The 24,646-nt window shown below is 44.2% G+C and overlaps 1 protein-coding gene across 1 annotated transcript in view; it reads right to left on the bottom strand.

Moving 5' to 3' along the window:
• Positions 1-24,646, bottom strand: part of lama3 (laminin, alpha 3) — a 458,111-nt gene that overhangs the window by 183,616 nt on the left and 249,849 nt on the right. Inside the window, exons 26-28 of the mRNA XM_078215598.1 lie at positions 8,396-8,559; positions 6,151-6,259; positions 3,431-3,528 (exon numbers count right to left, since the gene is read on the bottom strand). Of these exons, the coding sequence (XP_078071724.1) occupies positions 3,431-3,528; positions 6,151-6,259; positions 8,396-8,559 (371 nt within the window). The remainder of the gene's footprint in view (positions 1-3,430; positions 3,529-6,150; positions 6,260-8,395; positions 8,560-24,646) is intronic.

Below are 24,646 nucleotides of genomic sequence, written 5' to 3'. Positions count from 1 at the left end.
GTGAGTATTTTCATGCAGTTCAGGAGCTGAGCCTGTGCTCTGGAATTTTGCCAATGTTTAGTATTATGCGTTTGATCTCCGGTGGCCCAATCGCTCTTGATCTAATCAAACTTGCTGTGTTTATTACTTTCAATAGCTGTCCTTAAAAGCTGAAATAATTTATGTTTGAGTAACTTGTATAAACAAATGTTATTCAACCAAGCCTGCCTGAAATTGATGAACAATGCTGTTTTCAATTGTCCTTTTATCTCCAAAATCACTGTGTGAAATCCTGCAGCACAATTCTCTTTGCAGATATATAAACTGAAACCATTTTACCTGCTCTTTACCAGAGCCTTCCTTTAAAACTGTGACCAAGAGAAACCTTGCAGATTACTTGATGACTTCACATGATTCATTGTAGAATGATACACCACAGGGAGCAGGCCATTCAGCCCATCATGTCTGTATCAGCTCACTGAAAGAACTATCCAATTTGCCGCAGTTCCCTGCTCTTTCCCCTTTGCTCTGTAAATTCCCTTTTGAAAGTTACAACTGAACCTGTACCAAACATTCCAGATCAAAACAATCCATTACTTGGGGGACACGGTAGCACAATGGTTAACACTGCTGCTTCACAGCGCCAGAGACCCGGGTTCGATTCCCAGCTTGGAGCACTGTCTCTGTGGAGTTTGCATGTTTTCCCCGTGTCTGCGGGTGCTCTGCGGGTACTCCCACATTCTGAAAGACGTGCTGGTTAGGTGGATTGACCTGAACAGGCGCCGGAGTACGGCAACTAGGGGATTTTTACAGTAACTTCATTGAAGTGTTAATGTCAGCCTTACTTGTGACTAATAAATAAACTTTACTTTTTTAAAACAATTTCTCCTCATCTCCCCACTGATTCTTTTTGGCAATCGCCTTCAATCTTTGCCTCCTGATTACTGACCTGCATAATTTACTTCATCAAAACCTTTCTTAATTTTGAACACCTATACATTTATTTCTGCTCTGAAGAGAACAATCCCAGCTTATCCAGTGTCTCCACATAACTAAAATCACTCAGCCTCAGATAACTCTTGTAAATCTCCTCAACACTCTCTCTAAGGCCTTCACATCCTTCCCAAAGTGTGGCTCTCAGTTTGAAGCCTAACCAGTGATTCAGAACTCAGTGAAATATTGGCTGTATTTTAACTTTTGGACTCATTCACAGCATTGGTCAGCAGCAGGTAGGAATCTGCAAGTTTATCAAGTGGGCTTTTCCAAGCCTCTTTAACTGAGGCACGGCATTTGCATCCTGCTTCCGGGTTTTCGGAATAGATGGGCATGATCACAACCCATGACTTACTGTTGAAGCCTCAATATTTAAAAGGAACTAACAGCAGCTTCTGACAGTTGGGAGTCCCAAGTTAAGGAATTATTTTACTAGTAGCAAAAGTAAAAATGACAACTGAGAAAGGAGAAAAAGAGCTGACAAGGCAAATGTGAAATAGGAGGATACTCCCCCTCCTATGCTGCATGATTCTATGAACTGGAAAGTTCTTTCCAAGAGCTGGTACATGCATGATATGCTAGGAGAACTATAGTGGAGGGACAGGATGATCTCAACTGAGAACTGAGAACAAAGAGCAAAGAAAATTACAGCACAGGAACAGGCCCTTCGGCCCGCCAGGCCTGCACCAACCATGCTGCCCGGCTTAATAAAACCCCTTACCCTTCCAGGGACCATTTCCCTCTATTCCCATCCTATTCATGATCTCCTGAATTTGCTATATCACACAAATAGGAACAGGAGCAGACTACATGACCCATCGGGCCTGCTCCGCCATTTAATACAATCATGGCTGATCTTGGGCTTCAACTCCATTTTCCCACTCGCTCCCCATATCCTTTAATTCCCCGAGAGAACAAAGATCTATCTATCACAGATTTCCTATAAGAAACACTATTTGGTCCAACAACTTCACACTGGTATTTATGTTTCACATGAGCCTCATTCCACATTACTGCAGATCACTATTACTACAGCATATCCTTCTACTCCATACGCCCTCATGTGTTTATCTGGCTTGCCCTTAATCACATCCATATTGTTCACTTCAACCATTCCATGTGGTGGCAAGTTCCACATTTTTACCATTCTCTTGGGAACAAAGCTTCTCATGAATTCCCCATTGGATTTATTAGTGATTCTCTTATACTGATGGTCTCCTAGTTTTGAATCCCCAGAAATGGAAACATCTTCTCTACGTCTATCCTTTAAAAGCGCTTGACAGAATAGGAAAGAGATGGAGAACTATATTGGAGGGACAGGATGATCTCAACTGAGAACTGAGAACAAAGAGCAAAGAAAATTACAGCACAGGAACAGGCCCTTCGGCCCGCCAGGTCTGCACCAACCATGCTGCCCGACTTAATAAAACCCCTTACCCTTCCAGGGACCATTTCCCTCTATTCCCATCCTATTCATGTATTTGCCAAGACGCCCCTTAAAAGTCACCATTGTATCTGCTTCCACTACCACCCCCGGCAGCGAGTTCCAGGCACCCACCACTCTCTGTGTAAAAATCTTGCCTCTTATATCTCCTTTAAATCTTGCCCCTCGCACCTTAAACCTATGCCCCTGGTAATTGACTCTTCCACCCTGGGAAAAGCTTCTAACTATCCACTCTATCCACCCCTCATAATCTTGTAGACTTCTATCAGAGAAATGCCAACAAAACAAGCAGCAGGAAAGATTTGAGCCTCGAAATGGGATGGCAAGAGATTTTGTGTTGCTGGGACAGAAAGAAAATGATGGCCGAATTTATTATAAATTATAAAAACTGCTATTTCTTGTGCTTGTACATGACTTACATGTCTGTGCAAGTTATAAGCTGTGCCCATAAGTGGAATTTACTCTAGGTTGTAAATGACATGTTAAATTTGTCCAAGGTTGGGAATTTAATTGGAAAATTGACAGCTAAAGACCAATTTACTTTTTAATAGTGCAATACATTAATTATCTAAAATCTCCAAAGCTCTATCCATTCCTCTTCTTACGCAATTCCTCAGGATCAAGAATCACTTTCTGCCACTTCAGTTCGATGGGTTCTGAGATGTTTATCAGTCCAGTGCACAAAATGCAGACTGTGCACCATTGGGACAGGTGGTGCTTGGAAGATTGGCTAGATGCATTAATATAGGATTTGCACACTCTGTCCAAATTCTCTGCATGTTCCCAACATAGTTGATCATTGTGTTTGGTGCCTTCCCAACTGAATGATGTACTTGCCTGGTTCATTTACATGAATCAATGAAGTTACCTTGTCCTAACCTCACAACCTTTGGCAAAGTCACAGTGGGTTCATCCTAGGATGGTGAGGAGACAAAGTCCCTGGATTTTCACAGCCATTAGATAATAATTTTCCCCTTTTGAAATATGGAACAGGAAAATTCATATAAGTTTTACCTCCTGTTTGTGATAGGTCCATGAGTAGCGATGCAGTGAACTTTGGGTTCCACGTGTTCAATGCAGAATTCTTTAAATGGTATTAAATAAACTTTGTGCTGTCCATGGAAAGGAATAAAAAATGCACAATATTAACAAATATCATGTCATCTTAATAACCTGTTCAGCAAATCCAAATCATCTCAGAAGTATAAATATGCTGTCTTGTCAGGATATTTAAGGCATTCGATAACAGTGACTCATATCACTTATTCTGTCACTCATGACAGGGACATGTAAATTAGAAGGTAGAAGGATCAATTTCTGATATTTGTACAGTTGGCAGATCGGAATTACAGCAGCAGTAGGAGTATTAATATTAACTTTTTATTAACTGTTCATCAAATATCAAAAAGACTGGTGAAACATTAACCAATATTTCAAATGGACTTGTATACAAAAGGGGTGGAAGTTAAGTGAAGTTTAAAGTTTATTTATTATTGTCACAAGTAGGCTTACATTAACACTGCAATGAAGTTACTGTGAAAATCCCCTAGTCACCACACTCTGGCGCCTGTTCAAGTACACTGAGGGAGAATTTAGGATGGTCAATCCACCTAGCCCACGCATCTTTTGGACTGTGGGAGGAAACTGGAGCACCCAGAGGAAACCCACGCAGACACGGGAAGAACATGCTTTCTCTGCATAGACAGTGACCCAAGCTGGGAATTGAACCCAGGTCCTTGGCACTGTGAGGCAGGAGTGCTAACCACTGTGCCACCATGACCCCATCTGGAGTAAGTGCATTCAGTTCTGTGCATCACACATCTGGAAGGATATACAGACCTTGAATGAATGCAGTGTAATTTTACTAGAACGACACTATGGCTAAACTGATTAAATTATGAGGATGGATTTTACAGATTAGGATTGTATTCCCTGCGTACAAAAGATCTATCAAAATACATTCTGCTAATGCACAAAATCCTTCCATCTGTGGCAAACAAAATATTAGAGCAAAGGAACAGGCATGTGAAGTTGCCAAAAAAAAGGTAAGCCTGGCAACTGGGAGCATTTTAGAATTCTGCAAAGGAGGACCAAGAAAATGATTGAGAGTAGAATTCTTCCAAGCAGCCTGGGGGAGGTTTGGTGGTGGTTTGGTGGTGAGTGGATGTGGTAAGTGTAGTGGGAGCCAAAAATCATCGGAAACCTGCTGGTGTAAAATCCCATTGCAGTTCTCCCAATGGCGGGGTCATGGCGGGTCGCTCTTCCCACTGGCAGGTGGCGCAAAAGCCATTTGCATTTATTTGCATCTCGTGAATGCTTATTAAAACAGCCGGCTGCCCCATTAGGCCTATCAATCTTACGTCACGTCAAACTCGATCGCTAATGAATGGAGTGCACAAGGTGGTCCTCAGCTCGTCAGAGACTTTGGGGTGAGTGTAAAAACTCTGCCATAGAACTGCGCTGCTCCTGGTGCACTGTACATCACTCTACCAGGACAGACAGATTCTTGCCTCCATCTCCACACCAAGCTGGTCTTCATGGACAGCATCAAGCTGCTGGACTCATGAACCCTTTTGTGTCACTGAGTCAGATCAGTACTGCACCTGAGGTTGGAGAGTACAGATACTCCTTGTGTCTGGTGACACACACCAGTGTCTATCTGGACAGGACTGTGCTGTGAGACTCATGCAGCCACCACAGCAAGGCTCTGAAGTTCAACTAGGGATGGAGCACGAGGTGAGCGGCAGTGGGCGATGTGGCCTGACAAAGACAAGGGGGGGGCAACATGGAAGGAGGGCTGTGCAAGGAGTGGGGGGAGGGGGAGCGTGAGGGGGGCAGAGGGGCAAGGAGGTGGATGAGGGGATGATGAACAAGGGGAGACTGAGAGCAGGGAACCTGGACCTTGACAAGGTAGTATGAAAAGCTCACAAAGGGGTCAGAGGGATGCCATATTGTTTACTGGAAGGAAATGAAGGAAGAATCCAGATGTGGTGGGTAGAGGTCCAAGTGGGACATGGTCACCTCATAGGTGATGATTTCAGGGGGGGGGGGGAATGGTTGAATCAAGGAACAGTCTTCTAGAGGTTGCTAGCCTTTCCCCTCTGAGTTGCTGACATCCTGCACAGCCTGGTGAAGACAGGTGTGCTGGGGAGAGTGATATGTGTGTGTGCTGAACTGGTATGTAAATATGTCATCAGGACCTTTGAACCCGCCAGCTCATGGCTGGTGGATGAATCAGTTGCTGCCCACTAGTTAGAGAGGATGTTGAATGAGTCGACAAAATAAGATAAACCAAAGAGACAAACACCTTCACTAAAATAACGAACAAAGAGAAGTCTATGAATGCACTGAATGTTTATTACTATTGTTTCCTGTCATTTCAAACTATTATGATTTTAGTGCTGGTCTCTAATTAATCAGCAAATATTTTAATGATGTTATTTTACAAACATTGAGCTGAATAATTATTACCTAGGGTTTTTTTGTAAAATGATTAATTGTTTGTAAGAGTGAATTTTCTGTGAGTACCTCACCAATCACCAACATGTGACATGTGCTAATAGCTGATGTGTTCTAACCACAGTTGTAGCAACTTCTTATGACCATAGACTTGGAAAATATATCTTACCTCAAGAAAAACAATAAACTTGACAAATGCAACTTTCTTTAAATGTACTGAAGAAATACATGGTTTACATGTCTGGTACACACATCACAATGAATGATGCACTTACCAGTAAAACACTGACTGATGTTCCCTGTAGAAGTAGGTCAACATGAGAAGGCAGATCAAAAACTGCAATGCGATTCTGTGGATCAATCGCAACACTCCGACAAAGAAAACTGCAGCAAATGCACAAGAGCACAATTACATCCTTTATGCATGAAACAATTCAAGTTATTTGTCATCCTGCAGTCCATTTATTTTATATTAGTAAATTACAGTAAATTATTACAATATTCCACTGAAATTCGCAATCTTATTTTGCATTGCTGGTGATGTACCAACTAGATTCATCACAAGTGCTTTTCTCTCCACAGATTCTGCCTGATCTGCTGAGTATTTCCAGAATTGTCTGTTATTTATTTCAGATTTCCAGCATTTATCACCATGGGCAGGATTTTCCATCTGCCATTTCTGTGCCCAAGTCTCCAATCTATCTCTATCCTGTTGTATCCTCTGACAATCCCCGGCATTTTCAGCAACTCCACCAATCTTCATGTCATCCGCAAACTTACTAATCAGACCTCCCACATTTTCCTCCAGATCATTTATATTTACTACAAACAACAGAGGTCCCAGCACTGATCCCTGCGGAACACCACTAGCTACAGATCTCCATTCTGAAAAACGCCATTCCACCACTCCTCTCTGTCTCCTATAACCAAGCCAGTTCTGTATCTATCTAGCCAGCCCACCTGAATCCCACGTGATTTTAATTTTTGTACCAGTCTGCCATGTGGGTCCTTGTTAAACGCCTTACTAAAGTCCATATAAACTACATCCACAGCCCTTCCCTCATCAATTTTCTTTGTTACCTCTTCAAAAAACTCGTCACTAACTGCTGCGCGTCACTAACTAGTCCATTTTCTTCCAAATGTGCATATATCCTGTCCCTCAGTATCTTCTCCAAAAGCTTCCCCACCACAGACGTCAGGCTCACTGGCCTATAATTTCCTGGATTATCCCTCTTCCTTTCTTAAACAAGAAAACCACATTGGTTATTCTCCAGTCCTCTGGAACCTCACCTGTGGTCAAAGAGGATGTGAAGATATCTGTTAAGGTCCCAGCTATTTCTTTCCTTGCCTCCCGCAGTAACCTGGGATAAATTCCATCCAGCCCTGCGGACTTGTCTACCTGAATGCAATTTAGGATACTCAACACTTCCTCCTTCGATACATTGACATTTTCTAGAGCGTGCACACACCTATCCCTGACCTCAACATCTGTCATGTCCTTCTCCTTGGTGAATACTGATACAAAGTACTCATTATGGATCTCACCCACTTCCTGTGCCTCCACACATAGGGCCCTATTTTATCATTTTGATTCTAGGTGCTGGACGGACTTGAAACTGGGAGTGTTTCAGATCCGACATTTAGACCCGTTCTGAGGCGCCCCCATACGCACTCTGCCTGAAAAAATATCAGCGATTCCGAATTGTGCTGCACAAGCCTGTGGGTGGGGCTTAACGCACCCGAAATTCTGCAGCTCCGATTGGCACTTCCAACTTCGCATGTGCAGAAAAAAAAGGTAGAATGCGGCTCCCCTGCCACATCCTTCCCAAGCCAGATAATCCCTCCCCCTGGCCCACACAGACATTGCTCCACCCCCACAACATTACTGATCCCCTTATTCCCCCCACCCTCTCCACCACCCAGACCAATTGTGGGCCCCTACCTCCCTTCCCACCCACCCTCACTGATGGAGCGGCTAAATCGGATTTATTTGGAGCATGTCTGTTTCGCGCCGATTCTGGATGGGTGAACACGGTGGTAAAGGGGGAAGTGCCGGTAAAGTTGGGCGGGCAGCCCATTAAGTCAATTTAAATGCATGGAAATGCATTTAAATGGCCGTCGTGCCCATTTTGGGCACGGTCCTGATCGCAGCCATTTTCAAGCCTTGGTAAAGGGGGAACTGGCACGGAGGCGGGCACGGATCGCATTACTCGCCTCATGTCCGACTTTGCCAAATTTTCACGCCCAAAAACAGGCGCAACGCGATGATAAAATCGGGCCCATAATTTTCCTCCATTATCCTTGAGTGGGCCTATTCTTTCCCTTGTTACCTTCTTGCCCCTAATATATGCATAAAAAGCTTTGGCATTCTCCTTGACCCTGTTTGCTAAAGACATTTCATGGCCCCTTTTAGCCCTTTTAATTCCACATTTAAGTTCCTTCCTACTTTCACCATACTCCTCAAGGGCTTTGTCAGTTTTTAGATGCTTTAGATGAGCATTCCGTTATGTTTAACCATACCTGTATTTGCAGCTGTACAGATTAAACTTCCCTTGCATAGCTGCTCCAAGAGGATTGTGTAGAGCCACATTGAGCGTGTGCAGTCTCTCAGCTTCATTGGCATATTCAACAACAAGGACATATTGGCCTGGTTCAGGAATCTTAATTCTAAACTGCAGCTGAACCTGAGAGGATGAGGAACTGGTGTTAGTGGAAAAGGGTCTAAACATTCTTTGTGTGCTTCTTTTGTACATTGATGCCCTACCTTTGAACACACAGTCTGCAATGGCTTTTCTGGAACATCACCGTAGATATTTAGCAGTATGGAGTTCCAAACAGGCTGATGGTACACCATAACAATTAAGTAATGTCTTCACTTTCTATTAGACCTTACAAGATTCTTAATAAGAATGAATGCCTCTGGCAAGAAAAACCGATGGATACTGAGGAATTCTTGGAGTGGGAATGGAAGGCATGATTGAAGAAAGAAATTAGAGCAGCATTTTAGATCTTCAGATCTAAAGAAGGTAAAAACAAGGTCCCTTAGTAGACTTGCCAGAGGATTACATTAGGGCAGTTAGTAAGCCAGTTCAGACTGTTTTTTTGAAACAGGGGAGGCAGAGACTATAAAAACAAATTTGCCTGTGCCTTAGCACGGAGTGTCATTTCGGTCTGACTGCCAGGGAGTTAACATAAATGTGGGAGATTAGGAAAATGGAGCAGGGGGTATTACAGTGTCCTGTTTTTCTTTATTGTGTCCACAGCTCAGTGGGAGCAGTTGCAGGCCAAGGCAGGAGGAGTGAACATGTCTGTGTGATATCAAAGGTAAGTGACTGGTAGATAAGTCCATTTCTCTTCTACCTTTCTGACTTTGGAAGTGAAGGCTCGGTAGGGAAACAAATTGTGGAAAGTAATGATTAGCGGTATAAATAAAATAATTGAAATTCTAAATTAAATAAATTCTAATGAAATAAAATAGGGATGAAGGGCCAGGCAATGTGGCACAATGGCACTGGGGTGGCACGGTGGCAGTGGTTAACACCGCTGCCTCACAGCGCCAGGGACCTGGCTTCGATTCCCAGCTTGGGCCACTGTCTGTGTGGAGCCTGCACGTTCTCCCCGTGTCTGCGTGGGTTTCCTCCGGGTGCTCCGGTTTCCTCCCACAGTCCGAAAGACGTGCTGGTTCGGTGCATTGACTTGAACAAGTGCCAGAATGTGGCAACTAGGGGAATTTCACAGTAACTTCATTGCAGTGTTAATGTAAGCCTTACTTGTGACTAATAAATAAACTTTAACTTTAACGTGTTGTAGCTGCAATATGTGGACCCCATTGTGGTTCAACCACATCTGCAGCAAGTGTTGGTTGCTCGGGGAACTTTGGCCCAGAGTTTGTGATCAGGAGTCTGAGCTTCAAACATTGCGACACATCGTGGAGGGGGTGAGTTACCTGGATGTTGAGTTTCAGGAGGCAGTCACACCTCTTAGCTTAATTGCCGGAGGTTCACAGTGGTCAGGGACAGGAGGGTGCAACTGTGAGTGAGGCATGTGGACGGATCCAAGAGATAGGACTGTAGGAACCTCAGCCCCTGCCCTTATCCAACAGGTTTTAGATTTTTGTTCTCTGTGTGGATGAGAGCAGGGACTGTAAGGAGGATGAGAAAACTGACCATGACAGTGCCATTCAAGTTGGGAGAGAAAAGACAAATGTAGTTGTAGTTAGAACATAGAACATAGAAACGCTACAGCACAAACAGGCCCTTCGGCCCACAAGTTGCGCCGGTCATGTCCCTACCCACCTAGGCTTATATATAGACTTACCTATAACCCTCAATCCTATTAAGTCCCATGTACTCATCCAGAAGTCTCTTAAAAGACCCTATCGAGTTTGCCTCCACCACCACTGACGGCAGCCGATTCCACTCACCCACCACCCTCTGAGTGAAAAACTTACCCCTGACATCTCCTCTGTACCTACTCCCCAGCACCTTAAACCTGTGTCCTCTCGTAGCAGCCATTTCAGCCCTGGGAAAAAGCCTCCGAGAATCCACCCGATCTATACCTCTCAACATCTTGTACACCTCTATCAGGTCACCTCTCATCCTTAGTCTCTCCAAGGAGAAAAGACCGAGCTCCCTCAGCCTATCCTCATAAGGCATGCCAACCAATCCAGGCAAACATCCTTGTAAATCTTCTCTGCACCCTTTCAATCATTTCCACATCCCTCCTGTAATGAGGCGACCAGAACTGAGCACAGTACTCCGAGTGGGGTCTGACGAGGGTCTTATAAAGCTGCATCATTCTCTCCCGACTCCTAAACTCAATCCCTCGATTGATGAAGGCCAGCACACCATATGCCTTCTTAACCACCTCCTCTACCTCCGAGGCCGATTTAAGAGTCCTGTGGACCCGGACCCCAAGGTCCTTCTGATCCTCTACACTGCTAAGAGTCTTACCCTTGATATTATACTCCTTCATCCCATTTGATCTGCCAAAATGGACCAGTACACATTTATCCGGGTTGAAGTCCATCTGCCACTTCTCCGCCCAGTCTTGCAACCTATCTATGTCACGCTACAGCTTCTGACATCCCTCCAACCTATCCACAACACCACCAACCTTCGTGTCGTCGGCAAACTTACCAACCCATCCCTCCGCTTCCTCATCCAGGTCATTTATGAAAATGACAAACAGCAAGGGTCCCAGAACAGATCCCTGTTGCACTCCACTGGTGACCGACCTCCATTTAGAAAAAGACCCATCTACAACCACTCTCTGCCTTCTGCAGGCAAGCCAGTTCTGAATCCACAAGGCAACAGCCCCTTGGATCCCATGCCCTCTCACTTTCTCGAGAAGTCTTGCATGGGGGACCTTATCAAATGCCTTGCTGAAGTCCATGTAAACCACATCTACCGCTTTTCCTTCGTCAATGTGTTTAGTCACATTTTCAAAGAATGGGGATAGTGAAGGGAATAGACAGTGTTCTCTGTAGCCAAGATCTAGAGTCTCGAAGGCTGTGTTGTCTGCCCAGTTCCAGGGTTCAGTACATCTGCTCTGGACTGGAGAGGAACCTGCAGTGGGAGGGGGAGGGTTGTGGCATGTAATTACCTATGACATAGGTAGAACAAGGAAGGAGATTCTGTGTAGGTTGTTTGAGGAATTAAGCACTAAATTAAAGAACAGAACCTCCAAGGTTATAATCTCTGGATTATTATCTGAGCACAGTAAGAGTTTTAACAACACCAGGTTAAAGTCCAACAGGTTTATTTGGTAGCAAACACCGTTAGCTTTCGGAGCGCTGCTCCTTCGTCAGATGGAGTGGAAATGAGCACATTTCCACTCCATCTGACGAAGGAGCAGCGCTCCGAAAGCTAACGGTGTTTGCTACCAAATAAACCTGTTGGACTTTAACCTGGTGTTGTTAAAACTCTTACTGTGTTCACCCCAGTCCAACGCCAGCATCTCCACATCATTATTATCTGAGCTGCATGCAAATTGGCAAAGGGTACATAAAATTCGAGAGATGAATACATGACTCACAGACTGGTATGGGAGAAGTGGGTTTTGGTTTGTGGGGCACAGGCATCAATATTGGGAAAAGTGGGGAGAGTACCATTGGGACAGCTTACATCTGAACCATGCTGGGACCAGTGTTCTTGCAAATCACATCACAAGGGTAGGAGAGAGGGCTTTGAACTAAATAGTGGAGATGACTGTTCAGTTGCATGGAAAATTAGGAATGCAAAGTTAAAATAGGTAGGAGTGCAGCTTAGTAATGAGTCTGAATGTCAACAGAAAGCAAAAGGTAATGGCAGATCATATGAAAGTCATATTGCACCAAGGACTGATTTAAGAGGAAGGTAATTGGATAATAAAATGAACGTAAAGACTTTATATCTGAATGCAAGAAGCATTTGGAATAAAATTAATGAGTTACCAGCACAAATTGAGACAAATGGGTATGACTTAGTGGCAGTTACTGAGACGTGGTTGCAGGGATACAAGGTTTAGGAATTGAATGTTCAAGGGTACTCAGTACTTCAGAAGGATAAGCAGGAAGGAGAAGGAGGTGGGTGTAGCTTTACGTTAAGGAAGAGATCACCCTGTAATGAGAAATGACATAGGCACGGGAATCCAAGATATAGAATCAGTGTGGGTAGAAATGAGAAGGGAAAAAAGCCCCTGGTGGGACTAATCTTTAGGTCTCCAGACAGTAGTTCCGCAGTGGGTCACAGTATAAAGCAAGAAATATCAAGGGCTTGTAAGAAAGATATGTCAATAATCATGGGTGATTTTAACATGCATATTGACTGGAAGAATCAAAATGGCAAGTGTCGCCTCAAGGGAGAGTTCATTGAATGAATTAGAGATTGTTTTTTTGGAGCAATATGTTGTGGAACTAACCAGGGAGCAGGCTTTTCCAGATTTGGTATTATATAATGAGGAAGGGCAAATAAATGATGTCATAGTTAAGGTTCCTCCAGGGAAGAGTGATCATAGTATGCTATTGGGCAGGAAGACTACATGGTTGGACACTGTACCTGTGACCATGGTAGACAATCCCTTCTTTTCGACTTGTTTGCAATCGCCGACAGAATAAATCAATACCTCTCCATTGTCATCCAGTTACAGGACTTATTTTTGTTCTTATGTCCAAACAATTACAGGTTTGATGCACTGGCCATGCTAAATTCTCCCTCAGTGTACCCAAACAGGCGCCGGAGTGTGGCAGCGGCAGATATTTAAGGAGATATTCAAGTCCTCCAACTAAAATATATTCCAGAGCGGAGGAAAGTTGGTAAGAGGCTGGAAAGACTTCCATGGCTGAGCAAGGAAGTTAAGGATAACCTAAAGACAAAAAATAAGACATACCATATTGCAAAGGACAGTGGCACACTTGAAGATTGGGAAGCTGAGATCACTTCTTGCCAGCTGTCCCCAGCATAACCTCTAATTCTAACTCTCATTCTATGCTTTTAAAGCCATACTCTTACTCTTTTAAACTGTCTAATAATATTACTATGTTCTGCACCCTCTTCTTTTCTTCTCCCCTGTGTACTCTATGAACGGAATGTTTTGTCTGTCTAGCGCGCAAGAAACAATACTTTTTGCTGTATACATGTGACAATAATAAATCAAATCAAAGCTTTTAAAGATCATCAAAGGGTCAGTAAAAAGTAACAAAAAAAAGCAAACGTAAATTATGAAAGAAAACTAGCGCAAAATATAAAAATGGACAGCAAAAAGTTCAATGAGTACATAAAGATGAAGGCAGTAGCTGAAGTGAATGTTGGTCCCTTGGAAGATGAGGCTAAGGAGTTAATAATAGAGAATGCAGAAATGGCTGAGACACTAAATCAATATTTTGCCTCAGTTTCCACAGTGGGGGAAGCAAGTACCATCCCAATAATAACAGAAATGCAGAGGTTATAGAAAGCGAGGAACTTAGAACTATGATCATTACTGGAGAAAAAGTACTCGAGGGAATTGAGTACGTAGCAGAGACTAAAAAGAGAGTATTAAAATAAAAACAGCTGCGTACAGAGTGGCCAAAAATAGTGGAGAAAGAAGTGATTGGGAAAAATTTAAGAAACAACAAAGAGAGACTAAGAAAGCGATAAAGAAAGGAAGGATAGACTATGAAGCTAGGCTAGCAATTAATATAAAAAATGATAGTAAAAGTTTTTATAAATATATAAAAAGGAATAGAGTGGCTAGAGTGAATGTTGGACCCTTGGAGGACGAGAGGGGGGAGTTAATAGTGGGAAATGAGGATATGGCTGAGTCTTTAAATAAGTTTTTTGTGTCGGTCTTCACGGTGGAGGACACAAATAGTTTGCCAAATATTAACAATAGAGGGTTGGCAGCAGGAGAAATACTTAATACAATTAATGTTACCAGAGAGGCAGTGCTGGGTAGACTAATGGGACTGAAGGTGGACAAGTCCCCGGGTCCGGATGGAATGCATCCCAGGGTATTGAAAGAAATGTCAGAGGTAATAGTGGATGCGTTAGTGATTATTTATCAAAACTCGTTGCATTCTGGGGTAGTGCCGGTTGATTGGAAAACGGCTAATGTTACGCCGCTGTTTAAAAAAGGAAGGAGACAAAAGGCGGGTAACTATAGGCCGGTCAGCTTAACGTCTGTAGTAGGGAAAATGCTGGAATCCATTATTAAAGAGGAGATAGCAGGGCATCTGGATAGAAATGGTTCGATCAATCAGACGCAGCATGGATTCATGAGGGGAAAGTCGTGCTTGACGAACATGTTGGATTTTTATGAAGATGTGACTAGGGCGGTTGATGGAGGAGAACCGGTGGATGCGGTGTTTTTGGATTTCCAAAAGGCGTTTGATAAGGTGCCCCATAAAAGGCTGCTGAAGAAGATTAGGGCACACGGAGTTGGGGGTAGTGTGTTAAAGTGGATTGGGGACTGGCTATCCGACAGGAAGCAAAGAGTCGGAATAAATGGGTGTTTTTCCAGTTGGAGGAAGGTAACTAGTGGCGTGCCGCAGGGATCGGTACTCGGGCCGCAACTATTTACCATTTATATAGATGATCTGGAGGAGGGGACGGAGTGTAGGGTAACGAAGTTTGCAGACGACACAAAGGTAAGTGGAAAAGTGAATCGTGTGGAGGACGGAGAAGATCTGCAGAGAGATTTGGACAGGCTGAGTGAGTGGGCGAGGATATGGCAAATGGAGTATAACGTTGATAAATGCGAGGTTATACACTTTGGAGGAAATAATAACAAATGGGATTACTATCTCAATGGAAACAAATTAAAACATGCTACCGTGCAAAGGGACCTGGGGGTCCTTGTGCATGAGACGCAAAAGCCCAGTCTGCAGGTACAACAGGTGATCAAGAAGGCAAATGGGATGTTGGCCTATATCGCGAGGGGGATAGAATATAAAAGCAGGGATGTCTTGATGCACCTGTACAGGGCATTGGTGAGGCCGCAGCTGGAATACTGTGTGCAGTATTGGTCCCCTTATATGAGGAAGGATATATTGGCATTGGAGGGAGTGCAGAGAAGGTTCACCAGGTTGATACCGGAGATGAGGGGTTTGGATTAGGAGGAGAGGCTGAGGAGATTGGGTTTGTACTCGTTGGAGTTTAGAAGGATGAGGGGGGATCTTATGGAGACTTATAAGATAATGAGGGGGCTGGATAGGGTGGAGGCGGAGAGATTCTTTCCACTTAGTAAGGAAGTTAAAACTAGAGGACACAGCCTCAAAATAAAGGGGGGTCGGTTTAGGACAGAGTTGAGGAGGAACTTCTTCTCCCAGAGGGTGGTGAATCTCTGGAATTCTCTGCCCACTGAGGTGGTGGAGGCTACCTCGCTGAATATGTTTAAAGCGCGGATGGATGGATTCCTGATCGGTAAGGGAATTAAGGGTTATGGGGATCAGGTGGGTAAGTGGTACTGATCCACGTCAGATCAGCCATGATCTTATTGAATGGCGGGGCAGGCTCGAGGGGCTAGATGGCCTACTCCTGCTCCTATTTCTTATGTTCTTATGTTCTTAAAAACAAATGTTTCAATCTTTGCAATATTTAACTGGAGAAAATTTCTGCTCATCCAAGACTGAATGTTGGACAGGCAATGTAATGATTCAGACACAAAATAAGAGTTGATGATATAGGGCCCGATTTTACAAACAGGTTGCGCCCGTTTTCAGGTGTGAAAACTTGGTAAAGTTGGGCGTGAGGTGAGTAGCATGATCCGCGCCTGCCTCCGCGCCGGTTCCCCCTTTACCAAGGCCCAAAAATGGTCATGATCGGGACCGTGCCTGAAACGGGCGTGACGGCCATTTAAATGCATTTGCATGCATTTAAATTGACTTAATGGGCTGCAGGCCCAACCTTACCGGCACTTGCCCCTTTACCACCGCGTTCGCCCATCCAGAATCGGCACGAAACAGACATGTTCCATAAAAGTCCGATTCGGGCACTCCAGTTAGTGAGGAGGTAAGTGCCGAGCGTCAGACGGCTCTCTGCTTGAGATCGGTGGGGGAGTAGTGGGGGGAGGGTGAGGGGATGTCTGACGACTCTCTGCTTGAGACTAGTGGGGGGGAAAGGGGTGTCCGCTGCCACTCTGCCTGAGATCAGTGAGGGGGAAGGGGGGGTCCACTGCCACTCTGCCTGAGCTCAATGGGGAAGAGGGGAGATCGGTCTGGGTGGCGGGGGTGTGGGGGGATAAGGGAGTCAGTAATGTTGTGGGGATGGGGCAATGTCTGTGGAGCCAGAGGGAGGCATTATCCGGCCCGGGAGGGATGTGGCAGGGGAGCCGCATTCTATCATTTTTTTCTGCGTGTGCGCAGTTGGAGGCGCCGATCGGAGCTGCAGGGTTTCGGGTGCATTAAGCCCCGCCCACAGGCTTGTGCAGCGTGATTAGGAATCGCTGATATTTTTTCAGGGAGAGTGTGTATGGGGGCGCCTCAGAACGGGTCTAAAAGCCGGATCTGAAATACTCCCAGTTTCAAGTCCGCCCAGCACTTAAAATCAAAATGGTAAAATAGGACCCATAGAGCTCAGTGTTGTCAGCGTACTTATGGAATCTAATCTGCTTTTGCCAAGGGGAAGCAAGTAGATAAGAGGCAGGAAGGAGGGATGGGGCGCAAGGATATATTCTTGAGGGAAATCTGAGGTTAAAGTTGATTTATTAGTGTCACAAGTAGGCTTACATTAACACTGCAATGAAGTTACTGTGAGAATCCCCTAGTTGCCACACTCCGGCGCCTGTTCAGGTACACTGAGGGAGAATTTAGCATGGCCGATGTACCTAACCTGTAATTGTTTGGACATGAGAACAGAAATAAGTCACTGTAACTGGATGAGAGTGGAGAGGTATTGGAGGAGGTTGGTGTGGTTTATTCTGTCAGTGATTGCAAACAAGTCAAAAGAAGGGATTGTCTACCATGGTCACAGCTACACAGTATGTGACTTTGATAAGGGCTACTTTTGTGCTGTGGCAGGGGCAGAAACCTTAGCAAGGTTCAAGTGAGAAGTTGCAGATGTTGCAAATATAAATTTTATAAGATCATTGTGTCTCTTTAATTTAGGGTAAAAAGGGGAATAATGGAATAATTTGGCCTTTTCTGAATTTTGCCCAGCAACAAGCTTGGGTGGCTTGGTTGTTAAAGGTTCAAGGCTGTCTGACTGAAGAATGCTCAGGGTAATTCACACCTATAGACAACAGCAAGAGTATCGATGCTGATTTTGGACAGGCTGTCAGTCTCAAAGTCTCACAAGGTGCTGTGAATGTCAGGTTTTATAAATAGTTAAACTAACTATTAAATTTTAAGACAGAATAGAGTTGCACATCTCAAGGCTAGCTAATTAGCATTTCCACCTGGATACAAAATCCATATGATTAATGTTGCCATGTGGATGGGCTTTAGCAAGGAATAGTCCATATGAAGCCATTGCAAGATTGACTTAGAGTTCACTAAGATAATACTGTATCTGACAGAAACAAGTCTGTCAGAAGAATCTGAGAGAGGAGAGAGGGTAGATAGATAGATAGATAGATAGATAGATAGATAGATAGATAGATAGATAGATAGATAGATAGATAGATAGATAGATAGACAGACATACAGACAGACAGAAGCAGTCAGTCTCCATTTTATGCAGAATGCAGGTGAGAGCCCATGCTCAGATTGAAGAGACCAAATTTGTGAAGATTTAAACAAGGCTGGAAGATTTGCCTAGCTTTGGCTGGAAAGAGGGATCACCAGGGTAATCCACACCCTGAAAGCCAGTTTCTGGATCAGAAGTCACCCAGTTGAAAAAGGAAGAAAGCTATTAGGAGCTGAGAATAGCTTTGGACTGATTCCTAGAGAATGAAGTGTCCATTAAAGGGATAGAGTAAAGTATAACCACGGAGAGGAATTTTTGATCATTTTAGAAGTTAAATGGGGTAACTGTTCTGAGGTTTAGAGTATAAGGTGCCCACTGAAGTAGTATTTTGTCAATGTTACTTTTAGTGTGTTATTACAGTCAGTCTTAAAACTTGAAATCTTGTCTTAGAAACATAGAAACATAGAAAAACTACAGCACAAACAGGCCCTTCGGCCCACAAGTTGTGCCGAACACATCCCTACCTTCCAGACCTACCTATAACCCTCCATCCTATTAAGCTCCTAAGCTCCATGTACTCATCCAGGAGTCTCTTAAAAGACCCTATTGAGTTCGCCTCCACCACCCCTGACGGCAGCCGATTCCACTCGCCCACCACCCTCTGTGTGAAAGACTTCCCCCTAACATCTCCCCTGTACCTACCCCCCCCAGCACCTTAAACCTGTGTCCTCTCGTAGCAGACATTTCCATCCTGGGAAAAAGCCTCTGAGAGTCCACCCGATCTATGCCTCTCAACATCTTATACACCTCTATTAGGTCTCCTCTCATCCTTCGTCTCTCCAAGGAGAAAAGACCGAGCTCCCTCAGCCTATCCTCATAAGGCATGTCACTCAATCCAGGCAACATCCTTGTAAATCTCCTCTGCACCCTTTCAATCTTTTCCACATCCTTCCTATAGTGAGGCAACCAGAACTGAGCACAGTACTCCAAGTGGAGTCTGACGAGGGTCTTATATAGCTGCATCATTATCCCCGGACTCCTAAACTCAATCCCTCGATTGATAAAGGCCAGCACACCATATGCCTTCTTAACCACCTCCTCCACCTGCGGGGCCGATTTCAGAGTCCTATGGACCCGGACCCCAAGGTCCTTCTGATCCTTTACCGTACCAAGAGTCTTTCCCTTTATATTGTACTCCTTCATCCCATTTGACCTACCAAAATGGACCACTACCGATTTATCTGGGTTGAAGTCCATCTGCCACTTCTCCGCCCAGTCTTGCATCCTATCTATGTCCCTCTGTAACTTCTGACATCCCTCCAGACTATCCACAACCCCACCAACCTTCGTGTCATCGGCAAACTTACCAACCCATCCCTCCGCTTCCTCATCCAGGTCATTTATGAAAATGACAAACAGCAAGGGTCCCAGAACAGATCCCTGGGGCACACCACTGGTGACCGACCTCCATTTAGAAAAAGACCCATCTATACCCACTGTCTGTCTCCTTTGGGCAAGCCAGTTCTGGATCCACCGGGCAGCAGCCCCTTGGATCCCATGCCCTCTCACTTTTTCTAGAAGCCTTGCATGGGGGACCTTATCGAACGCCTTGCTAAAATCCATATAAACCACATCTACCGCCTTCCCTTCGTCAATGTGTTTAGCCACATTTTCGAAGAACTCCACCAGGCTCGTAAGGCACGATCTGCCCTTGACAAAGCCATTCTGAGTATTCTTGAGCATACTAAACCTCTCTAAATGCTCATATATCCTGTCCCTCAGGATCTCCTCCATCAGTTTACCAACCACTGAGGTTAGACTCACCGGTCGGTAATTACCTGGGCTATCCCTATTCCCCTTCTTGAAAATAGGAACCACATCCGCAATCCTCCAATCCTCCGGCACCTTGCGGTCCTTCCAGTCAGTTACTAGATATTCAAATACCTTTTCAAAACTTATTGGTCTCTACAATGATCATAACACAAGAAAAATGGACATGGATTTAAGAAACGTCCAACTTTTCTAGTGGGTTTCCTGTCAAACACTGAACTACTTTGGTACTTGGAGGGATAATGAGAAAGCTATGATTTCACAATATGGTTGGAAAATAGATACAACAGGATAGTGGTTATGTTATTAGACCAACAATCAAGAGACTAGCACTAATTTTCTAGAAGATCCCAGCATGGGGAATTTAAATTCAGTTAATTGAATAAATCTGGAATAAAAGTCTAGGATCAGTGATAGAGACCATGAAACTGTTGAATTGTAATAAAAACCCATCTGTTCACTAATGTCCTTTAGGGAAGGAAATCTGCTGTCCTTACCCGGTCTGGCCTACATGTGACTTCAGACCCACAGCAGTGTGGTTGACTCTTACCTCAGGAATGTCCCAGCAAACCACTCAGTTGTCCACTTATGCTGTTTCACAAAGATGACACCATCACCTTTAAGAGCAGCTGAGGAAAGGCAATAAATGCTAACCTTGCAGCAATGCTCATATCCCAAGAGTGAATTTTAGGAAAAGCTAACCAGCCACCACATTCCTCATCAATTGTCCAAACCATGCAGCTGTGATAAAACCTCTCTGCACTTTGATAAAAGAAATACAGCAGTGAAAATAATAGGGCCAATGATTACAATAATGATAAGATCTTTGCATATGCACCAATATTAAAGAAGCAGAGGAATATCTGTCAATGTGCTTTTTTGTTGTTCTTTCAGCTGCGAACACATGAAAGAACAAACATATCTCTCAACAAAAATAATCTTTGCCTATTATCCATGACATTATTTTTAGCCTGAGTGCCTTAAACAGCAGCAGCTGTCAAAGCTACTTTTCTGGCGTGTTAGACAAATCTATGAGTATCGATGAGGGCTCCTCTCATGTCCCACACCTGCAAGATCCAACACTTCAAAAAATAAAGCCCAGAAAAAGGAGATCAGGAGGTGTCGGATGATGGAAGAAATATTTTGCTCAATGGGGTGTTAACTAACAGTCAGGCAATCATTCTACATATCGGAACAGTTTTTCTGCTGCTTAGCTGAGTCAGTCAGGCTACTGCATAAAGTTCCGATAATGATTCATGGTACTGACTTCGTCAGAAACACAAAAAGTATTTTGTTAACAAGGGAAAACTTGTACTCAGGCTCACAGCCTCACTGGACACCCTGGAACACTCCTCCAGCTGCTCCAATCTCTATATGTCTCCACCACCCACTGGTGATTTCCCACTTTCAGTCCCAATTAGTGCCTCAAGCCAGATGACCCTCTTTTGCTGATTTGATTTGATTTATTATTGTCACATGTATTAGTATACAGTGAAATGTATTGCTTCTTACGCACTATACAGACAAAGCATACCGTACATAGAGAAGGAAACAAGGGAGCGCAGAATGTAGTGTTAGTCATAGCTAGGGTGTAGAGAAAGATCAGCCTAATAAATGATAGGTCTATTCAAAAGTCCGATATGTTGTCCTTAGAGAGCGACAATCACCCACAGGTTCAGAATACATTGAAGAAAATTGAAAAAATATTTTCAATTCACATAAAACTAGCAGGACTTTGACAAAACAACAAAGCAACATTTGACATGCAAGCAAAGATTAGTGAAAAATTAAAGATAAAGTTTATTTATCAGTCACAAATAAGGCTTACATTAACACTGCAATGAAGTTACTGTGAAATTCCCCTAGTTGCCACATTCCAGCGCCTGTTTGGGTCAATGCGCCTAACCAGCACGTCTTTCAGACTGTGGGAGGAAACCAGAGCACCCGGAGGAAACCCACGCAGACATGGGGAGAACGTGCAGACTCCACACAGTGACCCAAACCGGGATCGAACCCGGGTCCCTGGCGCTGTGAAGCAGCAGTGCTAACCACTGTGCCACCATGCCGCCCGATTTGTCCATGCATGGAAAAAGATGGATGAATTTTAATTAATCCCAACACAAATAAAGAAGAAATGGCTAAAAATCCTGAAATATTTAGTATAACAAAGTAAATCAGTGACATTATTTTGAACATAATCATTTCATCCTGGTCTTTTATACTCTGACAACCATAAAGACAGGAAAAAGGTACAAAAGTCTGAGGTCACGTACCAACTGACTCAAGAACAGCTGCTGCTTTTGTCTGCATACATGCAAGAAACAATACTTTCCACTGTACCCCAATACATGTGACAATGATAAATCAGATCAAAATACACCTTTACTTATATTAAGTTTTGCAAAGTATAATCGTTACATTAATACTCAAGTTGACATATTAACTCCAAATATATCCCATTCAAAAATGGATTAATTTCCTCCAAATTAACGAGTAGTTACTCCTAGAAATGAAGATACTTGGGTGACTGTTAGAAGGGGTAAGAAGCAGTCAGTGCAGCGATCCCCTGTGTCCATTCCTCTGTATAACAAGTATACCGTTTTGAATACTGTTGGGGGGGATGACTTAACAGGGGTAAGCCATGGGGTACAGGTCTCTGGCACAGAGTCTGCCCCTGTTGCTCAGAAGGGAAGGGGGGAGAGGAGTAGAGCATTAGTTATTGGGGACTCCATAGTTAGGGGGACAGATAGGAGATTCTGTGGGAACGAGAGGGACTCACGGTCGGTGTGTTGCCTCCCAGGTGCCAGAGTCCGTGATGTCTCGGATCGTGTGTTCAGGATCCTTAAGGGGGAGGGGGACCAGCCCCAAGTCATGGTTCACATAGACACCCAAGACATAGGTAGGAAAAGGGATGGGGATGTAAGGCAGAAATTCAGGGAGTTAGGGTGGAAGCTTAGAGCCAGAACAAACAGAGTTGTTATCTCTGGTTTGTTACCCGTGCCACGTGCTAGCAAGGAGAGGAATAGGGAGAGAGAGCAATTGAACACGTGGTTACAGGGATGGTGCAGGAGGGAGGGATTCAGATACCTGGATAATTGGGGGTCATTCTGGGATAGGTGGGACCTCTACAAACGGGCTGGTCTGCACCTGAACCAGAGGGGTACCAATACCCTGGGGGGGAGATTTGCTAATGCTCTTCGGGAGGGTTTAAACTAATTCAGCAGGGGGATGGGAACCTGAATTGTAGCTCCAGTGTTCAGGAGGTTGAGAGTAGTGAGGTCATGAATAAGGTTTCAAGGTCGCAGGAGTGTACCGGCAGGCAGGAAGGTGGTTTGAAGTGTGTCTACTTCAACGCCAGGAGCATCCGGAATAAGGTGGGTGAACTTGCAGCATGGGTTGGTACCTGGGACTTTGATGTTGTGGCCATTTCGGAGACATGGATAGAGCAGGGACAGGAATGGTTGTTGCAGGTTCCGGGGTTTAGATGTTTCAGTAAGATCAGGGAAGGTGGTAAAAGAGGGGGAGGTGTGGCATTGTTAGTCAAGGACAGTATTACGGTGGCAGAAAGGATGTTTGAGGAGGACTCGTCTACTGAGGTAGTATGGGCTGAGGTTAGAAACAGAAAGGAGAGGTCACCCTGTTGGGAGTTTAACTTTACAAATATTGACTGGAAAAGCTATAGTTCGAGTACTTTAGATGGGTCAGTTCTTGTCCAATGTGTGCAGGAGGGTTTCCTGACACAGTATGTAGATAGGCCAACAAGAGGCGAGGCCACATTGGATTTGGTACTGGGTAATGAACCAGGCCAGGTGTTAGATTTGGAGGTAGGTGAACACTTGTGATAGTGACCAGAATTCGGTTACGTTTACTTTAGCGATGGAAAGGGATAGCTATATACCGCAGGGCAAGAGTTATAGCTGGGGGAAAGGAAATTATGATGCGATTTGGCGTGATTTAGGATGCATAGGATGTGGAAGGAAACTGCAGGGGATGGGCACAATTGAAATGTGGAGCTTGTTCAAGGAACAGCTACTGCGTGTCCTTGATAAGTATGTACCTGTCAGGCAGGGAGGAAGTGGTCGAGCGAGGGAACTGTGGTTTACTAAAGAAGTTGAATCTCTTGTGAAGAGGAAGAAGGAGACTTATGTAAAGATGAGACGTGAAGGTTCAGTTAGGGCGCTTGAGAGTTACAAGTTAACCAGGAAGGACCTAAAAAGAGAGCTAAGAAGAGCCAGGAGGGGACATGAGAAGTCTTTGGCAGGTAGGGTCAAGGAAAACCCTCAAGCTTTCTATAAGTATGTCAGCAATAAAAGAATGACTAGGGTAAGATTAGGGCCAGTCAAGGACAGTAGTGGGAAGTTGTGCGTGGAGTCCGAAGAGATAGGAGAGGCGCTAAATGAATATTTTTCGTCAGTATTCACGCAGGAAAAAGACAATGTTGTCGAGGAGAATACTGAGATACAGGCTATTAGACTAGATGGGATTGAGGTTCATAAGGAGGAGATGTTAGCAATTCTGGAAAGTGTGAAAATAGATAAGTCCCCTGGGCCGGATGGGATTTATCCTAGGATTCTCTGGGAGGCTAGGGAGGAGATTGCAGAGCCTTTGGCTTTGATCTTTATGTCGTCATTGTCTACAGGAATAGTGCCAGAAGACTGGAGGATAGCAAATGTTGTCTGTCCCCTTGTTCAAGAAGGGGAGTAGAGACAACCCTGGTAATTATAGACCAGTGAGCCTTACTTCTGTTGTGGGCAAAGTTTTGGAAAGGATTATAAGAGATAGGATTTATAATCATCTAGAAAAGAATAATTTGATCAGGGATAGTCAACACGGTTTTGTGAAAGGTAGGTCGTGCCTC

The sequence above is a fragment of the Mustelus asterias genome, chromosome 7 (assembly GCF_964213995.1).
Source record: "Mustelus asterias chromosome 7, sMusAst1.hap1.1, whole genome shotgun sequence".
NCBI classification, from domain to species: domain Eukaryota; kingdom Metazoa; phylum Chordata; class Chondrichthyes; order Carcharhiniformes; family Triakidae; genus Mustelus; species Mustelus asterias.
This window is presented reverse-complemented; position numbering and strand designations above follow the sequence as displayed.